The sequence below is a fragment of the Diadema antillarum genome, unplaced genomic scaffold, assembly GCF_040938485.1.
Source record: "Diadema antillarum isolate AM-2024a unplaced genomic scaffold, OU_Dant_1.0 seq00001698_RagTag, whole genome shotgun sequence".
Taxonomy (NCBI): domain Eukaryota; kingdom Metazoa; phylum Echinodermata; class Echinoidea; order Diadematoida; family Diadematidae; genus Diadema; species Diadema antillarum.
In genome coordinates, this window is record NW_027272389.1 from 1646982 (window position 1) to 1666891 (window position 19910).

Sequence of the window (19910 nt, forward strand, 5' to 3'; positions counted from 1 at the left end):
TGGACTTGATTTTTTTAAGAGTATTAGGGGAGAGAAAGAATATCCGCTGAATGACGATAATAACCGAAATGACAAAATGATCGCAAAAAAAAAAAAAAACAAAACCTCGACTTGATTCAGCATCAAATTTCACCAGTGATTTCAGACTCTACTGATGACGATAGCGCATCCACAGTCAACATAGGACCAACGTTTCATTGTTTCTCTGCCCGTTTATACCATCATTCCTTCCAGAATTTTCCGGGTAAACCGGGTCGCACATTCACCAGTTATAAAGAAGTTGTGAGTTCTTTCGGTATATATGCGTTCACAGTATTAACACCGTTCATTTTCATTCAAATTTTTCGAGTTTGTAACATATAGGAAAAACATTGTTTACATCATTACGAACCGTGCAGCATTACGCGGACAAGAAATGAATGCATTCATCTGTGCAAACCATTATTTTTCTAACTTTTTTATTTTTGTTTTTATTCAAACAAATCAGAAAGATTACAATATTAGTTGACGTTGAGGAAAATTCGCTTGACGCATCACGTTTTTATTTCTGCTTCCTATGTCATAGAGTAGGAGATGTTTCCATTATCACGAGAATTAATGAATGAAATAATGTTAACACCGGCTTCTAAGAGTGCTTCCGGTAAAAAAAAAAAGATGGGGTACGCTTTCACGCCAAGTTAGAAAAGAGAAGGCCTAATGCCGTCAATTTCCGATTTTGGTTCGCGTGGTGGTCGCAGCGACATAATCCTGCATGTGTATGGGCAGACAAATATGGCGTCGGATGGCCCTCAATCACACTGGCTCTGATAAGCATCAACGTGAATATTGCCACTTCTACCGTCACTTTCAAATCGAATATAACTTTCAGTTTATGTGAGGACGAAGTTTTGATGAAAACGTGTGTATTTTTGTGAAATAAGAACCAATATCACGATTTTTGTTTTGTGGTCCTAATTTGCGATCAGTTACAATGTAGAACTGTAATAGTGCTTACAAGACTTCGGAGTTCCGGATCATTTTCTTAGGACTGATCAGCATTTCTCGAACATTGCCGTTATAAACTTAAACAGGCATTTATACGTAGACCTACTCTTTATCTTATCAAAATGTGAACAAAAACTCATCACTTGTTGCCCGGCTTGGCAAGCATCCAGCTGGTTTGTATAATTCATGTTACAATCATTTCACTGATACTTTCATGTTGCAACGCCACTGTATTGGTTACCATTTTCCATCATTATTATCGTCCTCATTATCATTAACGACGATGCTGTAATGATAACCAGCGATAAAAAGAACTATGAATTTGCCTGCAAGCATCAGCTGGAGCGCTTGTCAGGTTGTTTGGCTATTTTGAGTGGAGACAGTTTTCTTATGAATGTATATACTTTGTTGATGGACGAGTCGCTGTTGTATCTCACTTTATAATGGCATAATGTTGCTGAATGTATTGTGAAAATGATGGGGCATAGACAAAAAAAAAACCAAAAAAAAAAAAAAAACAGACCCAGAACGGACAGACAAACAAACAAGAAAAGAATATCACTCAACAGAATTGACAGCATCAAACATACCATACATGCAAAATCACATGTATAAAGGGGCAACATGTTTCGGCATGCACACGTATGCACGAGAACATGTCATATATACATGCTCTTCTGCTTTAGTTAGTCGACACTAATCATATCAGATCCTCATGGCACAGAGACACTGGACATTTAGAAGTCTGGGGTCTGTATTGCATGAGGTGTATGATTGACGCGACCACCGTGTGTGCTGATCGATGGCGCTTTCCTGTCTGCGCGTGCGTTATACTTTCTTACCTACAGTAGGTGAGCCTATCAAAGCTCGTGCCTCGCGGAACACGCCCTCAACTCATTGACCAGTCTTTCAAGAGTCACTCGTAAGCTCGCACTTCGTCAGTCGTCGATTCGTTTCTTATAAATATCAGCGACAGAGCGAAGGGATCGGACAGAAATACCGTAAGACATATTCTCCACCACACTTCCACACGAGAACGACAGTATTGGTTCCCAGCCTGCGAGGCTTCAGCCACCACCTTTGAAAACTTTGGTCAAAACCGAAAAGAAAAAGTACCGTTCTTTTTAGGCGATACCAGTTCTACTCAAATAACGTTCAGAACTATCTTAGAATTTGAAGCCATTCCAAAAAGTGTGCAGGCGGGTTACTCTATCGACTCTCCCAAGCACCCAAGCCCCGAGGGCTGTCAAAGCCTACATTAAAAAAAAAGAAAAAGAAAAGAGGAAAGGGACAGTCTTCTTTCAGCACCTTGAGACGATGTCAATGTCAGAAGCGAGCACGATTTTGACGAGTAAGAGGATGACTTTCACAAACTTGTGGTCATGGTGTCTTTTGATCCTTGCGACCTTGGCGATTCTGAATGTGAGCGGCACAGAAGGCCAGCGATATAACAGATTATACGGGCCAATGCGTAAGTATATCATTAAGAATAAAATTCGACCATCAGGTTTCATTGCGTTACAAATTTATCATTATTATTATTTGGCAGCTTCAGGGTATTACTTTTTTTTTAAAAGTCAGTTACTCACCATATACCACGGATGTCAAAATGAGGCCGAAATGTGAGTATACTCGAGGCTTGAAACTAAATATTTTTTAAATAAAAAAAGAACATCGGGAAGTGATATATGCTGGCAATGTGTAACTTTATGTTTTGTGCTGTTTACCGATATATCAAGTTGATGCTCTTGCTAGTTTCAAGATTTGAAATTCTTCGTATATGTTTCTATCACGGAAGATAAAAACAACAACATGCAAAAATTGTGATATTCCTTTCCAGCAAAAAAAAAGAGGTCTTTATACACTCATTTCTAAACCCCTGCTTCATTTCAATAAGTTATTGATTTTCAAAATTCCTTTAAGTGATCTCTCATTTTGGGGAGTGATTTTCTCCCAGAATTGTCATTTCACATATTTACTAACCCTTGAGAGAGAGAAAAAGAAATACACTTGCAGTTGCCCTTGCAATTTCGCCAAGTTTCATCTACACCTGCATTTTAAACGGCAAAAGGAAGTACGAATTCATGTGACCTAGAGTAGTGGTTGTAACTCAATGTAAGGAATTTGGTTGCTAGATCGTTGTCGGTTATTTTCTTCTTGGGGAAGAAAGAGGGAAACGTGATCATGTGGGGAATTAAAAGGTAATGACAATCATCCTTCAGAATTAAGCGCATTCCATTGCTGTGAAAAAAAAAATAGTATTGCTGAAAAAAAAAGGATGAGACCTTAACTATCTAGTTTTTCGCGTGAAGAGAAATATCTGGCTTCGCAAAATTTGCTATGATGAAGAAAATAAATGGCAGAAAAAAAAACATAAAAGGGAGAAACGTATTGTGTTTCTCCTACTTTCTCATTGTTTTTCCTACACCGTCTCTACAAGTAAAATATTCGCGTAATGGATGATTGAAAATTGTACTAATCGTTGGTTGCGATAAAAGCAGGTTGATAGTGATGATTTACGGCTTTTCTACCGGTCTCAATGTGGACTTTAAAAAACTGTATATGATGGCTGATTTGCTCAATCCCCACTGTATGTCTTTCAGTTGCGAGAATATATAGGGAATTAAAACAGAGTATTCTCCCCTTCAAAGAAGAATATAGTGTATATAAATACACATATATATATATATATATATATATATACCTATATATATATATAATATATATATATATATGTATATATATATATTCACAACAGTGGGTCAATATAAAAACTCCGTTAGAGACGTAAATTTGACGAATTTTCGCCCATAGGGCTTTGTCAAGCCAATACATTTGACATTGTATTTTGAAGTAGATAATTCGTCAAATTTACGTCTCTAACGGGGTTTGTATATTGACCTACTGTTGTGAATCTATACTTTCTTAGGACTCCGAGCAGAAACTAATTGCTGTCATATATATATATATGTATGTATATATATATATATATATATATATATATATAATACATACATTTATATTCGCCTACCTGAACCTTTATGCAATTAACGGTTTATTAGTGTGTCGGAGTATAGTGTTTTATTAGACCTGTTGTCTACGAAATAAGTTTCGAACATGCCACAAAACCATGTTTCGATTTTTGTTTTCAATTGTGAAATCGATTTTATTCTCAGATGAAAGAACATATTTTGCATTACAAATCTTTCATTATGTGCAAATTAGACACTCTTTTGGCCATGACGAAAGCATGATTTGCACTGAAAATCTTACATAGATATTCTAGGTTTCCACATTACTTTTAGATTTCTTTCGTTATGTCACGGATTGAAGCTATGACGAAATAGATTCCCTGTATTTGACTGAATCAGTCGATCATTTTTGTGCGATTTTATTAATCACCCGCCTTGGTTGTTGTTGTTTGTTTGTTTGTTTTTTGCTCATAAATTATAGAATTTTCATCAAATTATACACATACCCATATTGATAGAAGCTATGTCAACGACGCACACCTGTAGATTTACTGAATTAAAGAGATTTGGTAAGCAACCCAGACGCACCAGATCTGAAAAGAAAATACCTATCATGCCAAGATCTCAAGTTATAAAGAGAGATAGAAAGAGAGGTGAGGGAGAGGGAGTAATGAGGTAAGACCTTTAAGTCATTTCATATTGACTTATAATTTATCGTAGGAAATTAGCATTAGCATGAGAGTGTAATTTGTAAATTTAATACACTTGAGCAAACATGGCGCCTCCATTGTAATCAATAAGGTGTTTGGACAGAAAGCATTCCGACGTGCACGTGGAGTTTTTCCGTCGCCTAGTAACAAGAAGCAGGCGGTCGACTGGGGGATGCAAGCAAGGAAAAGGCGGGAGGAGAAGTCCGCCTCTTTGCGGATCCTTCAGCAGAATACACGCTGCTATAAAGACAGACAGACGACAGGGCGAGGTATAGTTTTGGGCTGAATTTGGATTGGCGCCAATTAGTCGACTCACTCCTTCATAGGGTAACGGATGTGTTGACAAAAGCGCAGTGGCGAACGTGTGATTTCTGCACTTGAGCCTATTAATTACGGCCGAATGAAACGCAAATTCACAAAATATGTTTGCCGGGGAACTAAAGCGTGTTGTTATTTTATTTTCCCCTTAGATAGGTTCGTGATTGAACCCCAGCTATAAATGGGCATAGATTTGACAAGAAAAAGAAATATATAGCTCCTGAAACCCATGACAGATATAGCGCCACTTTGCGAATTATTTGCGAATCATCGACCAAGACTATTGTGCAGTACATTCTGCATCCCTGGAGAACATTGCAGACGTGAAGAATAATTGATTGTTTTGTTCATTACACCACCGTTAACACTGAGATCCGAACATGCATTGGTGTTATCGAATTAAAAAACAACAACAACAACAGCAAAGCAAACCTTGGGAGAACACCGTTTTACTCAAACTGTTTGAAATCATACGTTTTTCTCTCTTCCTCTCCTTCTCTCTCATGTCTATCTCTTGTGGGAGGGTTACGGCATAAGGCCGTATCATATAGACTAGTATATCGGATATCCCAGGTTCGAATCCGTGCCTGCGCGTAAATCCATAGGAATCGTTATGGCCCTGGTGTATTCACCCGTTCATCATTCTGCTATAGGGTGATCATGAAGGCAGGACCACGCGAGAGAAAAGTGCTTACATTGCATAGGTCAATCTTGTTAAACAAGAACGCATCTGTACTCATACTTATTTCAACAGGTAGGCCATCCTGAGAGCAACTTTTCCCCTTTATATAGTCGTAAGTACGATACTTTGAAAATTAATTTTGGGCTACCGAGTCGGATTCGCGCAGACTTGAGTGCCATTGAATTCATCTAATTACATGTTCGTGTCTTTCCTGTCATCACATTGCTTTCGCGTATGTTAGGATTTATCACTTGGTGAATAGAAATGGTCGCCATAAATTTGCCGGAGGCGGCCCGTTCAAGCAGCTTTCCAAGTGACTGCAAACAAAGTCCGGTCGTTTATCAGTGAATTGATGAGCAGGTGATGGGTCTTGAACCGGCTGGAGCGCACGGCACGCCACGACGCGGCGCCAAATTGCGTGACGGGACAACTTGACATCAACTGCTGAAAGTTAGATGTCAACAAGATACAAGGTCCGACGTGCGTTCGTAGTAGGATTTCGTCTTTAATCGCCATCAAACTGTCTCTGCGTTTTCGGGGCATATATGACGCATGGTTAATAGGCATGTGCATCTTAGAGCATGCGTACGTGCGGGTTTGTAAAAGGAACTTGTATGTGAGTTTGTACCCGTGTGTATGTTTGTGTCTATTCCCATATTTTCTTGTCTGTCTGCATGTCCGTGTGTTGAAATTCGTGTTGAAATTTTGCCGCAATTCAAAAAGATTTCAACAATATTTACTCAGCAGAACATTAAGAGCAGGGGTAAAGATCAACTGGTTGATATGCAGATGCAGCCAAAAGTTTTATAGATAGTCGCTTTAATTGAGATTGGCTGAGGTTTCCGATGCGCTTATACACTCACTCCTCAACGCGCTGACAACGTGTATTTTGGGATTATGAGTGGACAATGTTTATTTTCTACGAAAATTAACTCGTGCCCTCAAGTGACACCAAAAAATAACAAATCAAAAACATAACAGTGTAAACTATACGTAACCTTTTTCAAACGCACCCTACTAAAAAGGTATCCCTTTAGACTTGAGTTGAATTTTCATTCATCCCCAAGACAAAGCACAAGAGGTGCATTTTCTTTTTTTCCCGTCACCATTTCATTTTTCAACCCGTAAGTATAGCTATGTTATCCGTATAATCAAGATCAAAAGACAAGGGGCGTTTAAACAATAAACGGCGAGAAAGATTTCAAGAGACGAAAAAATAGAGCAGCTTCCCTCATTCAATCTATAACACAAATGTTGAATTAGCAGGGCTGAGGAGTGACAACATTTTCAAAGTGTTGGTTTTCCTGCTAGATTCAACATTTAAAATGTTATTTTAAAAGTTGGATGCAGCACTTCAAAAATGTTGTCACTCCTCGGCCCTTTTAAATGTTGATTCAACATTTGCAGAGTGTTCAATCTCAGCTTTTCTATTCGTCAACGCAAACACCGATTACTCTTTAGAACCACGATATATAGCCACTAATCGATAAGCGATGATTATCAATGCTGATGATTTCCGTTTGTTAAAACAATTTAAGCATTTTAGTTTTCATTTCCATCAAACAAAAGGAAAGACATACTACAAAGTATATACAGGCAAAGAAGTAAGAAAGTATATACAGACTATGAAGTATATGCGAATGAATGTATGATAGTACAAGACAAGCAATGCATATTTGAAGAGTTTATTTGCAAAAGGAGCTAGATCCACTTTAAGTACTTTGGAGAAAAATTGGTTTGTTTGTGAGAATTTGTACACAAGTGTACGGAAAATCTAAATCTAATTTTGCAATAATTTCTGTTCAAATGGTTGTCTGGACTTTAAATTTTCACCGTAACTAACTCAAAAGGAATTCTGTGCAGTGATGGTAATAACTCAATTTCATCAAAAATGGATCTAGCCCCTTTCGCAAACAAGCTCTTCATTTGCAGAAATGACATTATGAAGGAATAAAGCTTTAGAAGATAATGACCCACTGAAAAGGAGAGCTTGTAAACGTGGATCACTCGATAAAGAACTAACATATTTCTCCAAAATCTATGTATATCAAACGAAAACGTATTTTTGCTGTTTTGGTAAAAGCATATTTCTATTTTTTTCAGTCGGTCATGACAGTGCAAACTTCATCGGGGTTGAAGGATGAACGCGGAGATTGATTGTTTGTGATCGAGGGGTCCTGTTAATGGGGGTATCCAATCGAGGGAATTTCTCAAGAAGGCTGCTCCACCTGTCGAATAGTTATGACGTCAGCATTTTCGAATCTATCTGACGTTGATTAGTAGGATCATAGTTTTGTCTAAGATTGGCCGAGATAATTAGCAACGTCAAAACAAAGACCGTGGATTTAGATTGTTAAAGGCAACTCGTGAACCGCTGATGAGTGTTTATCCACCTAATCTAGATAATTATTACAGTAACATCGGCGAAAAAGGTCGCGCTCACCGGGGCATCTCACATTACGTAATAATACGGTCGATTTGCAGTTAATTGACAGAATGCCAAGAAAGTGCAATTCGGAACATTTATTTTGAACCGCTGCCAATTACAACCAGTCCAGAGATGCAAATGTGATCTAACGCATCTAAACTTTACTGAATAATTGCGCGCAATCAGCAAATTGCGACGAAGCACATCAATTTGTTCACTTTTGCCTTGGCAAGTTTCTCCTCAAGGGATATTGAATCGTGATCATCGTTGTTATCAATCTAAATAATCTATTTACATCGTCTTCTTCTTTTGTTCATGCCTCTTAACACTGCGCTTCCAAGTGAATCCCATTGCAATCAAAAGTAAACGTGATCCTACAATCAAGATATCAATTTCTCAAGAAATTATAAGTATCCTATTTGTTTCAAACTCGAGGACACAGCTGCCTCATTCACTATCCGCGGATGCCTTCATCTACTCGGGAGTGGTGAAGTGAGTGTTACGCCATTGTATGGATTCAAATTTGATCATCGAAGCGAGAACTATTACTTTAACGGTGGAAGCAAAAATGTCGGAACTCACCCTTAAAACATGCGGGATGTCACGTGGTGGTAGATGTGCTTATACTGAATTGCCACACGCCAGAAATGAGGGATGGGGATGGAGGTATAGATAGATAGACAAATGAATAGAGAGAGAGAGAACGGACATACGAAGTGTGTGATATAACCTAGTGCACCATACACTCTCCTTGGGAATAATGGAAATTAAAATTTGCGATGCCACCTCACATAGTCCACGTGATAGCCTGACAGTCCAAAACGCTCCTCCTATTATTCTAAGTTGCCCTGCTGACACAAATTTGGGTCATCCAATCAATTAGGACTTTTTTCCTATTTTGAAAAGGGGTAGAGGGAAAGCTTGAATGGGTCACGTTCTTCCAAAGGTGGACAATATTGATGATATGAATATTGTTGTATATGAAAACAGAATTGAAACATGTCTATAGGGAAGTAGAAAAAATGTAAATACATACATATTGATAAAATATGAATGTAATCATGAGAAATAGGGTTAAAACATGCATCGAATGAAACATTGTGTATCACATACAGTAATCAATTCACATTTCTCGAAACTGTATTGATAAACCGAGAGAGAGAGAGAGAGAGAGAGAGAGAGAGAGAGAGAGAGAGAGGTATTTGCTGCATATTCTGCATTGTTCAGTTTGCCATGTTATCATCTTTTAAAAAAAATCTGAAATACCTAAGTCTTATTACCAATTTCAAGAAGTTTACCTTTTGCAATAGAACGTCATAACTTATTTCTCACAGTCTGGGAACAACAAGCGTGCAGGCCTCTTGTAAACACGTTCATTTGTGCTTAATGTAATATAATCTAAATGGATCACACGCAGCAGCATGATAATCCATATGGCTTATGAAATATACTAAATATAAAACCAAGTCATACGCATGCAGATTTAGATGACATATGCGCTGAGAGATTATGATTTTGCATGTTCAATATTCTGTACAAGGTAAGTGAAGCGGAATAAGATTTATTTCAGTGTATCATAAATCCTCACTACGTTCAGGAGAAATTATCATGGAAATAATATACAACCTCGTAACTGATCTGTTGTTATTACAAATGTATCCTTGATAGAAATATGTATCATTTTGTTTGTTTTGACATGAAACCCTCCACCCAATCCTTCTTAGTAAAATTTACATCAAGAACTGTGCAATCATCGTACGTTAATTATTCATTAATATTTAGGCGTAGCCTTCGTGGAAGTCTTATCTGCAAAGTGCATTGCCATGACTCCCTAATAGATATGTCTTCGTTAAATTCTTAAATACCAGTATGTGATGAATTGATGTCTCGGGCTTTATCTTCTCCTTCTTTTTTTCGCTATTTGCTTCATTTATTATGAAAAATGAATTTTTGTGAAATTCTCTTTAAATTTCCTTTATATTGGTGTCCATACATGACGCCATGAACTCTAGTAGTCTCCTTATCCAGTCATTACAACACCAAAACTACAAAAATCAATAACTTTTGCATGGATTGTAAGATTTTCCTCAAACTTTCACTGATGTGTTCTACTAATGTTGCTGCTTAATTCACTCAATGTACACTTCTCTTTGGGTTTTGGTTTCCTTTAACATCGTTAACCCAATAAGAGAATGAATGGTTATACTAGTATTTGGTATTTACGCTATCTCTGTCGACACATGGGTTACCCCTGTTTGTTTAGATCGGACAAGCACCGGCAGGAATAATATCGTCCTGTTCCAGTAACTATAGCATTATCACGCTCTTCACGTGCGGCTGAAACGCACTTGGCGTTGACGGGAGAACAGTCACTTGCAAACAAAACGTTACGACACCATTTAGTCAATGAATGATCAACTAGCCGCATGTCATTCTGACAATAATTGCTTTCCTGATGATGATTACTATACCGACCTCTGCGATAATAAACAATGGAGCACCATACAGTCACATAGTCTTGTCTTCTACCCCCCGTGACGTGACTCCGTGCGCAGTGGTTTATACGCTTGTCGTCATTCCTTCTCGTCTACATTTCGCCATGTACTTTACATACGTTGTCCGCTTTCTTTGGACGTTTGAGGATTGTCTTACACTTCCGGTAACCCCAAAACCTCCTTATAAGAGGCACTCATTTCATGTCCGTGCACGGAAGGACACAGTTTGTTAAGCGAAACAACTGCAAAATGTCTCCGTATACATATGCGTCGATACCTTTCTCCCGTCAGCAAGACATTAGCACATACTTCCTGTATCGCAAGTACAAGGATGTTATGAATATTCATTGTGATCTACACACGCAACGATGCATAAACAAGAGCTGTTTGAAGTATACTACTACGCTTTCGCCCGTCAGACAACTTTCTCGGGTCGGACTCGAGTCCAACAATGATTGTTTGTTTTTGTTTTTGTTTTTGTTTTTTAATCATGGCTACTATACCAATACACTGAATAATCAATACTTATTAATATTTTGTCGATAAGGGGCAGTTTGTCACTCAGTCGCAAGAGTGTTTTTTTTTTCATTTTAGCTATTCACTCATTTATCAATCTATTTACTTATTCATTTATGTATTTACCTATTTATGTTCATAACTATTTACTCACTTCTTTTTCTACAACTCTTTAATCATTCATTCACTCATTTCTTGCATAAATTCATTCCCCATTATCGGAAGATGACATTTTGAGAAACAGTTTGTTTTCATAATTTCTGAATGCATTCGTACTCATTGCCTGGTTTTTATCATGAAATATATTCGGTGTATGAAATCATAATTGTTAGTTTGGTTGTCAGTAATGAACATGCATAACGATTCGAATGCCGCATGAAACTTGCGCAGGAGTCGACGCAGTACTGCGATTATGGCGCGTTTCAACGTGGTAGTAATGGCAGAGAGGTGCATCCATGCATATATTTAGATACATGAGACTGAAGCTGAAAGAGTATACCGGGAAAGTATATAGAGCAGGGCTTCCGGGTAAATTTTTACCGGTTAAATTGGAACAAGGAATGCCAGTGATGGAAAAATCACACCTCGTGTGTCACTCGTTAACTCTCCATACATCACTCAACTGCCAACGGGATGATTGTAGGGTAGTAGTGCATCACATTCACTGATTGATACAGGATTGGAAATTTATTGACGAAGTGCAGTCTAGTTCATTTTTTTTTTGTGAGAGCAAAAAAAAAAAAAAAGAAGAAAAGAAGTTCGCATCAGAAAATGCAGAAGTATCCCATGTTTCAAAACGGTATGTTGTTTCTTTTTTTTTTTTTTGGTTTCGTAATGGACATACAGTGCGCTAGCTTTGCAGAACCTTGTGCGAGTATATACTGTCTCCCGATTAGAGGATGCAGCTCAAAGAATTATGTGACTGCGCCAGAACACTAAAACTAAAGTCTAAACATCTGGCTTGACGACTTCGTAACCTTTTCTTTGGACATTCAACCCGGGCAAAAGGATGTTTTACTGATGTATTCACATTCATGAATAATTTTCCCTCTGATGACCTAGAAACAAGCTGCCATAATTGTCCATCTTTATTAATATTCGATGCATTTCAACACTCTTGTATAGACTCCATTATTGCTGCGATGTTGGGTCAGCCTCGAGCAAACAATCATGTTCATATACGTCTAGCCCTGGGCAACGTATTGCTGTAATGACACTGTTATTTCTATTGTGTTGCTATTACACGTCTTTCAATGTTTTCCCTTATTGTTGTTTGATAAATTATGAGAAAGTGATATTACTAATGACCGAAATCTTTTCAAGCGCCTCTCTTGATGGTATGAGTTCATAAAAAGATCCTGCCGACTTGAAAAGTTTCAACTTAGTGCAGCCTGATGATTCTATCACTTCATGCTATCCCGTCCATTTTGCTTGTCGTTTCTGACTGAGCAGAGCTGTTTTGGGGTTAGATTTGTGCAACATTTTGCCTCGTACACCCATCTGAGAAAGGCCGCGGTTGGTATAGGCGCATAGAATATCATTAGATAAGTTTGAGAAAGAGAAAAAGATGCCGTTATCACGTAAAACAAACAAAAACGCTCCTTCAATGGATCTTCAGTCTTTCATGATGGCTAAACTTTGTCAAAGTTTACCATCTTTATCGGGACATCTATGTGCACTATACAGAGTAAATGCCGTACAAGTTGTTTTATTTCGTCTCCACCAAATTGAGGATACAATAACATGTCTGGGTATACAAATAATGACACGAAAGCAATTCAACAATGTAGTGAACATGATAACATGCAATAAAGACACAGGTAATTGTTAACAGAAATACAAAATGGCTTAATGTAATGTTATTTATCTTTATGCATGGTAAACTCCGAAACAAAGTTGTTGGAAATGGAAGGGACTGCTAACTGCTGTTATCCTCAGTAACGTTAAATTTACGACACAAGAAGACAAAATGGGAGAAGGAGAGACAGATAGGTATACAGAAGGGTAGAGAGTAGGTGTATTAGGCCCTACTGCTCATTTCGCGATATCCACGGGACATCTTGACATAATCGATTTTTATGATTCAAAGCCACTATTGACGTCCAGATCGATGTGCGTGTCTGCTCGCTGCTCCCCCTGACCGTGTGCGGTGGGATAGCCAGGAGCATCCGAATATCGCGAACTGAAAACGCCTGCAGCATTTGTACGTTTGAACGCTTTTTAAGAGGGCCATCCCTGCAGTATGTTGTGCCAAGTGCAGTTTTTATTATCGACATATCCTCTGCACAGGTAGATCAAGACTGCAAGAGCTTGAACATTGAACGCACCTTAATCTAAGCTGAGGCCTGCGCTTCTTCGCACCTGATCAACGCTCTTGAAATACACCCTCAGTCTGTAGCTACAGGTAGAACAATACTGCATACTGCCTGTAGAACAGTGTAGCCGTGTTCGTATGATTGATGTGAAAATGAGAGTGAACTAGTGATCGCGTGAGCCATTTTGTTTTAACTCATTGCGGACGGGCTGATTTTCCTATAAGTAATGTCCCATAGACACCTGCCCATACTCGGGACTCGTCCTTAACGGGTTAATGGCTGAGATAGAGATTCAAAGAAACGGCAATAATTACCTTTTTATCTGGCGAACGTTCGTGTGAATCGTATTCACGCTTCCGATGCACATTTCCATGTCTTATAGTGCACAACGTTGCTCAAGAAATTGACTTCAAGATAATTTAATAATCTGTCGCAAAATCCCGATGGCACTATGGCCTATATACACTCAAGGAGGTCCTATACCAAATTATCACATTAACATGTGAAGAGTTTTATCGCAAAACGAGCTATAAACTCCATTTTTGTTAAGTTGAGATATTTGTGATTAAGGCTGCTTAAAAAGCAAACAAAATAATAAAAATACAGGATAATTTTAATCATAACTTCTAGAATATTCCTTGTTATGTCGCAAGTGAGATATTACTAGAAAGGTTTAATTTTGCTCTAACTGATGATGGACTTACTTTGAAATGTTTGAAAATGGCGCTTAGCTCATACTTAAGCAATAAAATCTTCGCGTGTTAGTGATGTGGGGTAATACTGGAGATATCTCACTTTCATACGAACACACATGGTCATAATAATGCAGGCAAATAATCATGATTTGGAGGTACCCGGGAAATCCGTTGAAAGTCAAGACTGGTGATCGCGGGGTATACCAGTAGTCTCCCGATCCAGTTTACATGACAACTAAACGACATCTGCACTAATAGAAAGCTCAATCTCTATTGGAAACTTAGGCTGACTGATGATGGTTGAATCAGGACGAAATAAGATCTACTTTGAATTTCTATCTGTCTGTAATCTTATGCGCTAATCTGCTTATTAGATAAATTGAATTATAAGACGCACAGTGCACTGATCTGAGGAGCAGTGGTGTCTAAGTGGATGAGACTGCGAACTTTTACTTTTGAGATTCCCGGTTTAAACCCGTTTACAGTTATGTCGGTTATACTTTATATAGGCTACGTACTTTACCTTATTGCCTGGTCATTCTTCCCATGAGACAGAAAAGAAGACCTGCTTTGTCCATCATTGTTTGTTCACTTTAACGGACATGTATTTGTAATTGCTTCCGTCACAGGAGGCTCGAACACCAAATCCTAAGATTCGAACTCGGCAAGAGAAAAAAACAAAGACCTCGCATTGTGTGAATGTCAAATAGACCTGCGAGTAAAGAACGTTTCTGTTTTATTCGAAATGGAAACATTTTTGCTACCTTATTCTCGTCCGAAGATACGCTTAACCCTAAGAAGGATCATTATGCGGACGCGGGCGGAGACAATCAGTGTTTCATGTGAGAGGGGAGCAACCTCAATATGAATATCACGCGTGTATACTAACGTGTGTTGCACTTATGACTTGCATTTGATTAGTCAGAAGGTATGATAAACGGCTGATAATTCTCAGTGGATTTTTTTTTCGAATTCTGTAAACACAGTGTGATTCAGTACAAGCCTCAAAGGTGACAGTAAAGTTTTTCTTTTTTTATGACCTTAATTACATATTACATGCAAACCATTTCCTTTGAAGTGATTGTTTGACAACAATTCAACGTTAATCACTGGATCCATAATTTCAACTCGGAGCCTTCCGAAAAAAGGAAATCTATCATGATTTAAATAACAAAACAAAACACATATGTCTTCACTTATATGGCTTCCAAACTGGAAATAAACTCAAAAGAGATTTATGTTTTTCCATTGTCATTTCGATTAGGGCTGTGCTAGAGAGTTCGTTCTTGAATATTCAAAGTGTGGTGCTTAAAGAGAAGAACCGGAGATATAAATAGATTTTAGGCCCGTGAAAATTTTTGGCGAGCTGTGGAGATCACCCTGACCAAAGAACGTGACCCCAGACATGGTTCCAACTCCGAATATGCCCTTTCTGACCTCTTGACACCACCTACTTCTAGATTTTGCGTCCTTACGGTCAACACTGCCGTCGCGATGGCTAGAACCCTACAGATCAGTGCGCGAAACCTTTTTTAAAGTTGTAGTGACGTAACCTGAGGGGAAGGTGGATAGACTGAGAGAGAGTCCGGGGTACAGCTATATGGTCACGAATTCATCTTTAAACTAGCCAGAGGCAAGAAGATACTTTACAATTCCATGCATCAATAATGGTATACTCGCTAACGTGCTTTTTTTTTTTGGGGGGGGGGCGTTCTTTTCTATTTCGCTCCTCTTCTCCTTCTGCTTCTTTCATCACTATGACGCAGCTATGACGCAGGACTTTCACTCGATTTTGCCTGTCGCGGGGATTCCCTTTCTTGCTTTTATTCATCTTTGGGTTTTTTATTTTTCGCATAGATTGAGTTTCGAAATCTACGTGTTCATTATTAATAAAAATGACCGGGGTAAAGTGCATTTACAAAGGCAAACAGAGCCGTAAGAACGTTTTCAATTAGCCGGATGAAAGGGGAAATGTCAACCAGAGACGCAATGGCGAGGGTAGTTTATTCAATTAAAGATACAGTGCATACGAAACTCGATTGTTTCAGCTCCCCAAACACTCTCAGACTGTTTGTTTTTCTTATTTTCGTCTTTGCATCGACTAAACAATACGAGTTCACGCAGAGGATGTCACTACTTATTATACAGGGAACAAGCGGACAGTAGGCGATATCATACGGGCGGAAGTGACGTTTCACTGCCAGCGAATAACGTAAGACTCCGTCGGCAGGATTGGTGTGCGTGTTATTGACATGCGGTGTTGACCGTTCCATCAGAAGTTTTTGAAAGCTATCGTCAATAACGGACTTTGCTCAAGTTTCGTAGAATATTCTGTGTACATTCCTCAGTCACCTCGATCGGCAAATTAAAATCAAAGCAATCTTAACTGAGCCTCACTGAATATTCGTTCATCAACATGAAATTTTCATAAAGCAAACGTCAATTTCCGACCAAATTGTGTAGATGAGAACGCGCGTGATGCCCCCTGCAACATTCATGAAGTTCAGTGTTTTTACTTTGGAGATCGAAAAAAACAAAACGTCAAGGTGCTGCTGTGGACAAATGGTACTGATCAATCTGCTCGTTCGCAGTACGAGAAAACAGCAAGGTCAAATTTAATAATAAACATTGCAGACATTTTCCCTCTTAAAATGCCTCCGCATTAAACTTTCGGGATATGCAAACGTAGGCACAATGATATTTTTTTTTTAATGTAAACGTGTACAGAATACATTATGAACACGATTGGTGTTTCCCGCCTCTTCGTCTTCATACGAGAGAAAGGAGGATTGAAGGATTTAAACATTTAAAGATTGAATCGTATTCTAAGACAAAGTTGGAATGACATAGTCTTGACTCACCACAGCACGCCGAGCCTCACCATGATTTTCGCCACCTACGTCGTGTAACAGAAAAGAAAACAATGACTTGCTTACGCACATAGCGCGTGCGTGCGTGCGTGTGTGTGTGTGTAAAGTTGTAATGATAGCGCACAAACCTCACGCTATGAGACGATAAACATCTTAGTAGATTGAGTTTCCAGAGCTCTTTTATGTATACTAACAAAATCCATAGAACACATACACAAGCAAGATAAGTATGATGCGTTTCCTTCCTTAAAACACCAACAAACCCTAGACAACAAATCGTGTTATACAAAATAAAAACATGACCTGCTAGACATGCCCATAACATTTTCATCGTGGTATGTATTGTGTTACCTAATGTTGGGCTTTTTGCACGAAATCAAATTAAGTATGATGTTAGAAGTTAAGTTAGAAGCTACGTCAAATTTGATTTTCATACCCGATTGTCAATCGTAATTCTTCATACAGCATGATCATGACAAAGGTGGGCGTTTCTTTCTTTCTTTGTTTGCTTGTTTGTTTGTTTGTTTAACTCATCATTTTTTAACACACCACTCTTTTTTTTTTGGGGGGGGGGGGATGACAGGCCTGATGTCTCACACGTCAAGAGGCTGTCGTATTGAGAATTATGTTCATAATATTAAAAAAGACATTCAGTTCTGGGCATGCTTTGTAATGAAAGTTGTGAATCGAGATTTATCGGTTTGTGATCGGTGAAGTGGGAACAAAATAAAGGATGTTCTCATCTAATCGTCCAGTTGTCTATTCCTTGTTCCGTGCAGTTCATTGTATTCAAACAGAGGAATGTGATTGAACTGAGTCTTATCTGTACATTTTACTATCTCAGAATTTTGGAGTATTGCCTACTGCGACCGTCCTAACTTTTCACCTATTTTTGTGATTGTTTTGTTTGATTCGGTTTTATAATCGATGCTTGTATTGCAGAATAGTTCGCCATTTGCAACCAATTTGTTTGCACTAGAAAACAATTTTATCTGTCGATTTATGTATGTGAGGGGTGTGAAGAGTGAGAGAAAGAAAAGAAGTGGATGAGTTTTTCCGAGCTTTGTCGTCAACACTGACCACTATAAATCTCATTATCTCCCTGATTTGAGCGAAAATGGGTTGAAGGCTTGTAGTTAGGGTCCCGGATACACGGATTGCGCGGCGCGTCGGAAGTGACGAAGAGTCCTCAATCTAGACGAAGGGACCACCGGAATTCATCTGAGATGGACTTTTATTGTTTGTTCACTCCTGACATTAGGAGCGTTTGTGATGCGCACTATAGATGCGCAATGGTGCAGAGATAAACTCTTTCGCTAAGACGTCAGTGAACATTTCGTTCAATCTAAATGATAGCAGTCTCGTTTCATGCCGAAAGACATGTGTGTGTTTACTTTGACAATCATGGAGTAGATTGGACGAGATTGTAGAGAAGCAATACGGGATTTTACGAAACGAGCTGGCAGAACTTGTCTGTAGCTCCAGCTTTAAGCAACTCCTATCATTCCTTACACCCACATAATTTGGGAAGCGCCACCATAGATTTTGAAGAATCAAACAGTTACATTTTACCCGCCAACATCGGTTAAAGAGATACACGCGGAAGCAGCGGAAGTCTAAATCACGTGGGTAGAAATTCATCCCTCTGTGCAGGATAGAAAATGAACCATTGTACTTTTTTGTGCGAATTTTTATTCTAATTCAGAAAGCAGTTGCCAATATCTGTAAGGTGTCTCATTCCAGCACCTTCTTCCAAAATGATGAACGAGGGTCTTCCAACTTCTGACGTGTTTCTTCAAGGAAATCATGTCTCGCTATCTAGGGCGTGACAATTGAGCACCGTTACGACAAAACATCGTGATGAAGTTGTTTATTTTGTTTTCTCAACCCCATTTCTGACTTGCTTAATGTATTACAATCAGAAGGATTTGTTGATTCTGCGTAGTTATGGCCGAGCTACATAGGTTGCCAGCAACAATCTCCAACGAGAACTGTTCATCCATCGTAGGTGGAGAGTAAGCGTTGTTGATTGGGGTTGGGGGTATCGCTTCAGAAGCGCGATGAATATCTACTTTTGTTTGAACTTCGTGGTAACCCTGTGCAGAAAGTCGGCGAAGCCAATTGGGAGAAATCGCCTTTGGATCATGAAGGAGGGGTTACGCTGCCAATTTGAAGTACATCGTCTAGATAGCGATCGACAGTCGGGAAGGATTGATAGATGACATCTCGATGCGATCTCGAGTCCACCTTTAGGAGTAATCGTCTCTGATCGTGGTGTTCCCGGCACCTCATCTCATCGCCGGAGACTCGCACGTGACAAATCTTTAACCATGTTACCTCCTTATCTGTATCTCTCTCGCTGTCTCTCTACCTTCTCTTCCTCCTCCTTCTTTGTCTAGTATCATCTTTAGAAGGAAAGAGAAAAACATAGAGTCAGGTGAGAAATTCCGATGACGTCACTGATGTAGAAATAAAGCGCGGGAAATGAGAGGCAAGTTTGAGAACCCGGAGGCGTGTGGTGGTGAGTTCAGAGAGTAAACATGAAGTTTGAGACATGACAAACGAGAGCTTGAATACAAGGTGACAAACTAGAAGTGGGCGAGTGACCGCTGTACCGGAAGTAGAATCCAGACACAACTAAGACTGTACATATATTTCAGTCATCTCTATCTATCTATTTTTTTTCTCTCTCTCTCTTTCTATCTCGTCACGCGAATATTAGGATTCAATCAACCATTCATTCCTTCGTTCGTTCATTCATTCTTTCATTCATTTTTATCTTCATTTCCAAAGATTGATGAAAGGTGATCCTCGATGATAGTTCTCGGAATCTTGTTGTTATTACTGAAGAGTATACTTGAAACATTTTCAATGTGAACATTACATAGCATAACTATCACTTTCACTGTCGGATCGTCCACCAGA

General features: G+C 38.9%; 1 protein-coding gene across 1 annotated transcript in view; it reads left to right on the plus strand.

The window, feature by feature from the left end:
• The first annotated feature begins 1957 nt into the window (after positions 1 to 1957).
• Positions 1958 to 19910, plus strand: part of LOC139711739 (uncharacterized) — a 46210-nt gene continuing 28257 nt past the window's right edge. The window contains exon 1 of the mRNA XM_071623596.1: positions 1958 to 2455. Coding sequence (XP_071479697.1) covers positions 2302 to 2455 — 154 coding nt within the window. The 5' untranslated portion in view covers positions 1958 to 2301. The remainder of the gene's footprint in view (positions 2456 to 19910) is intronic.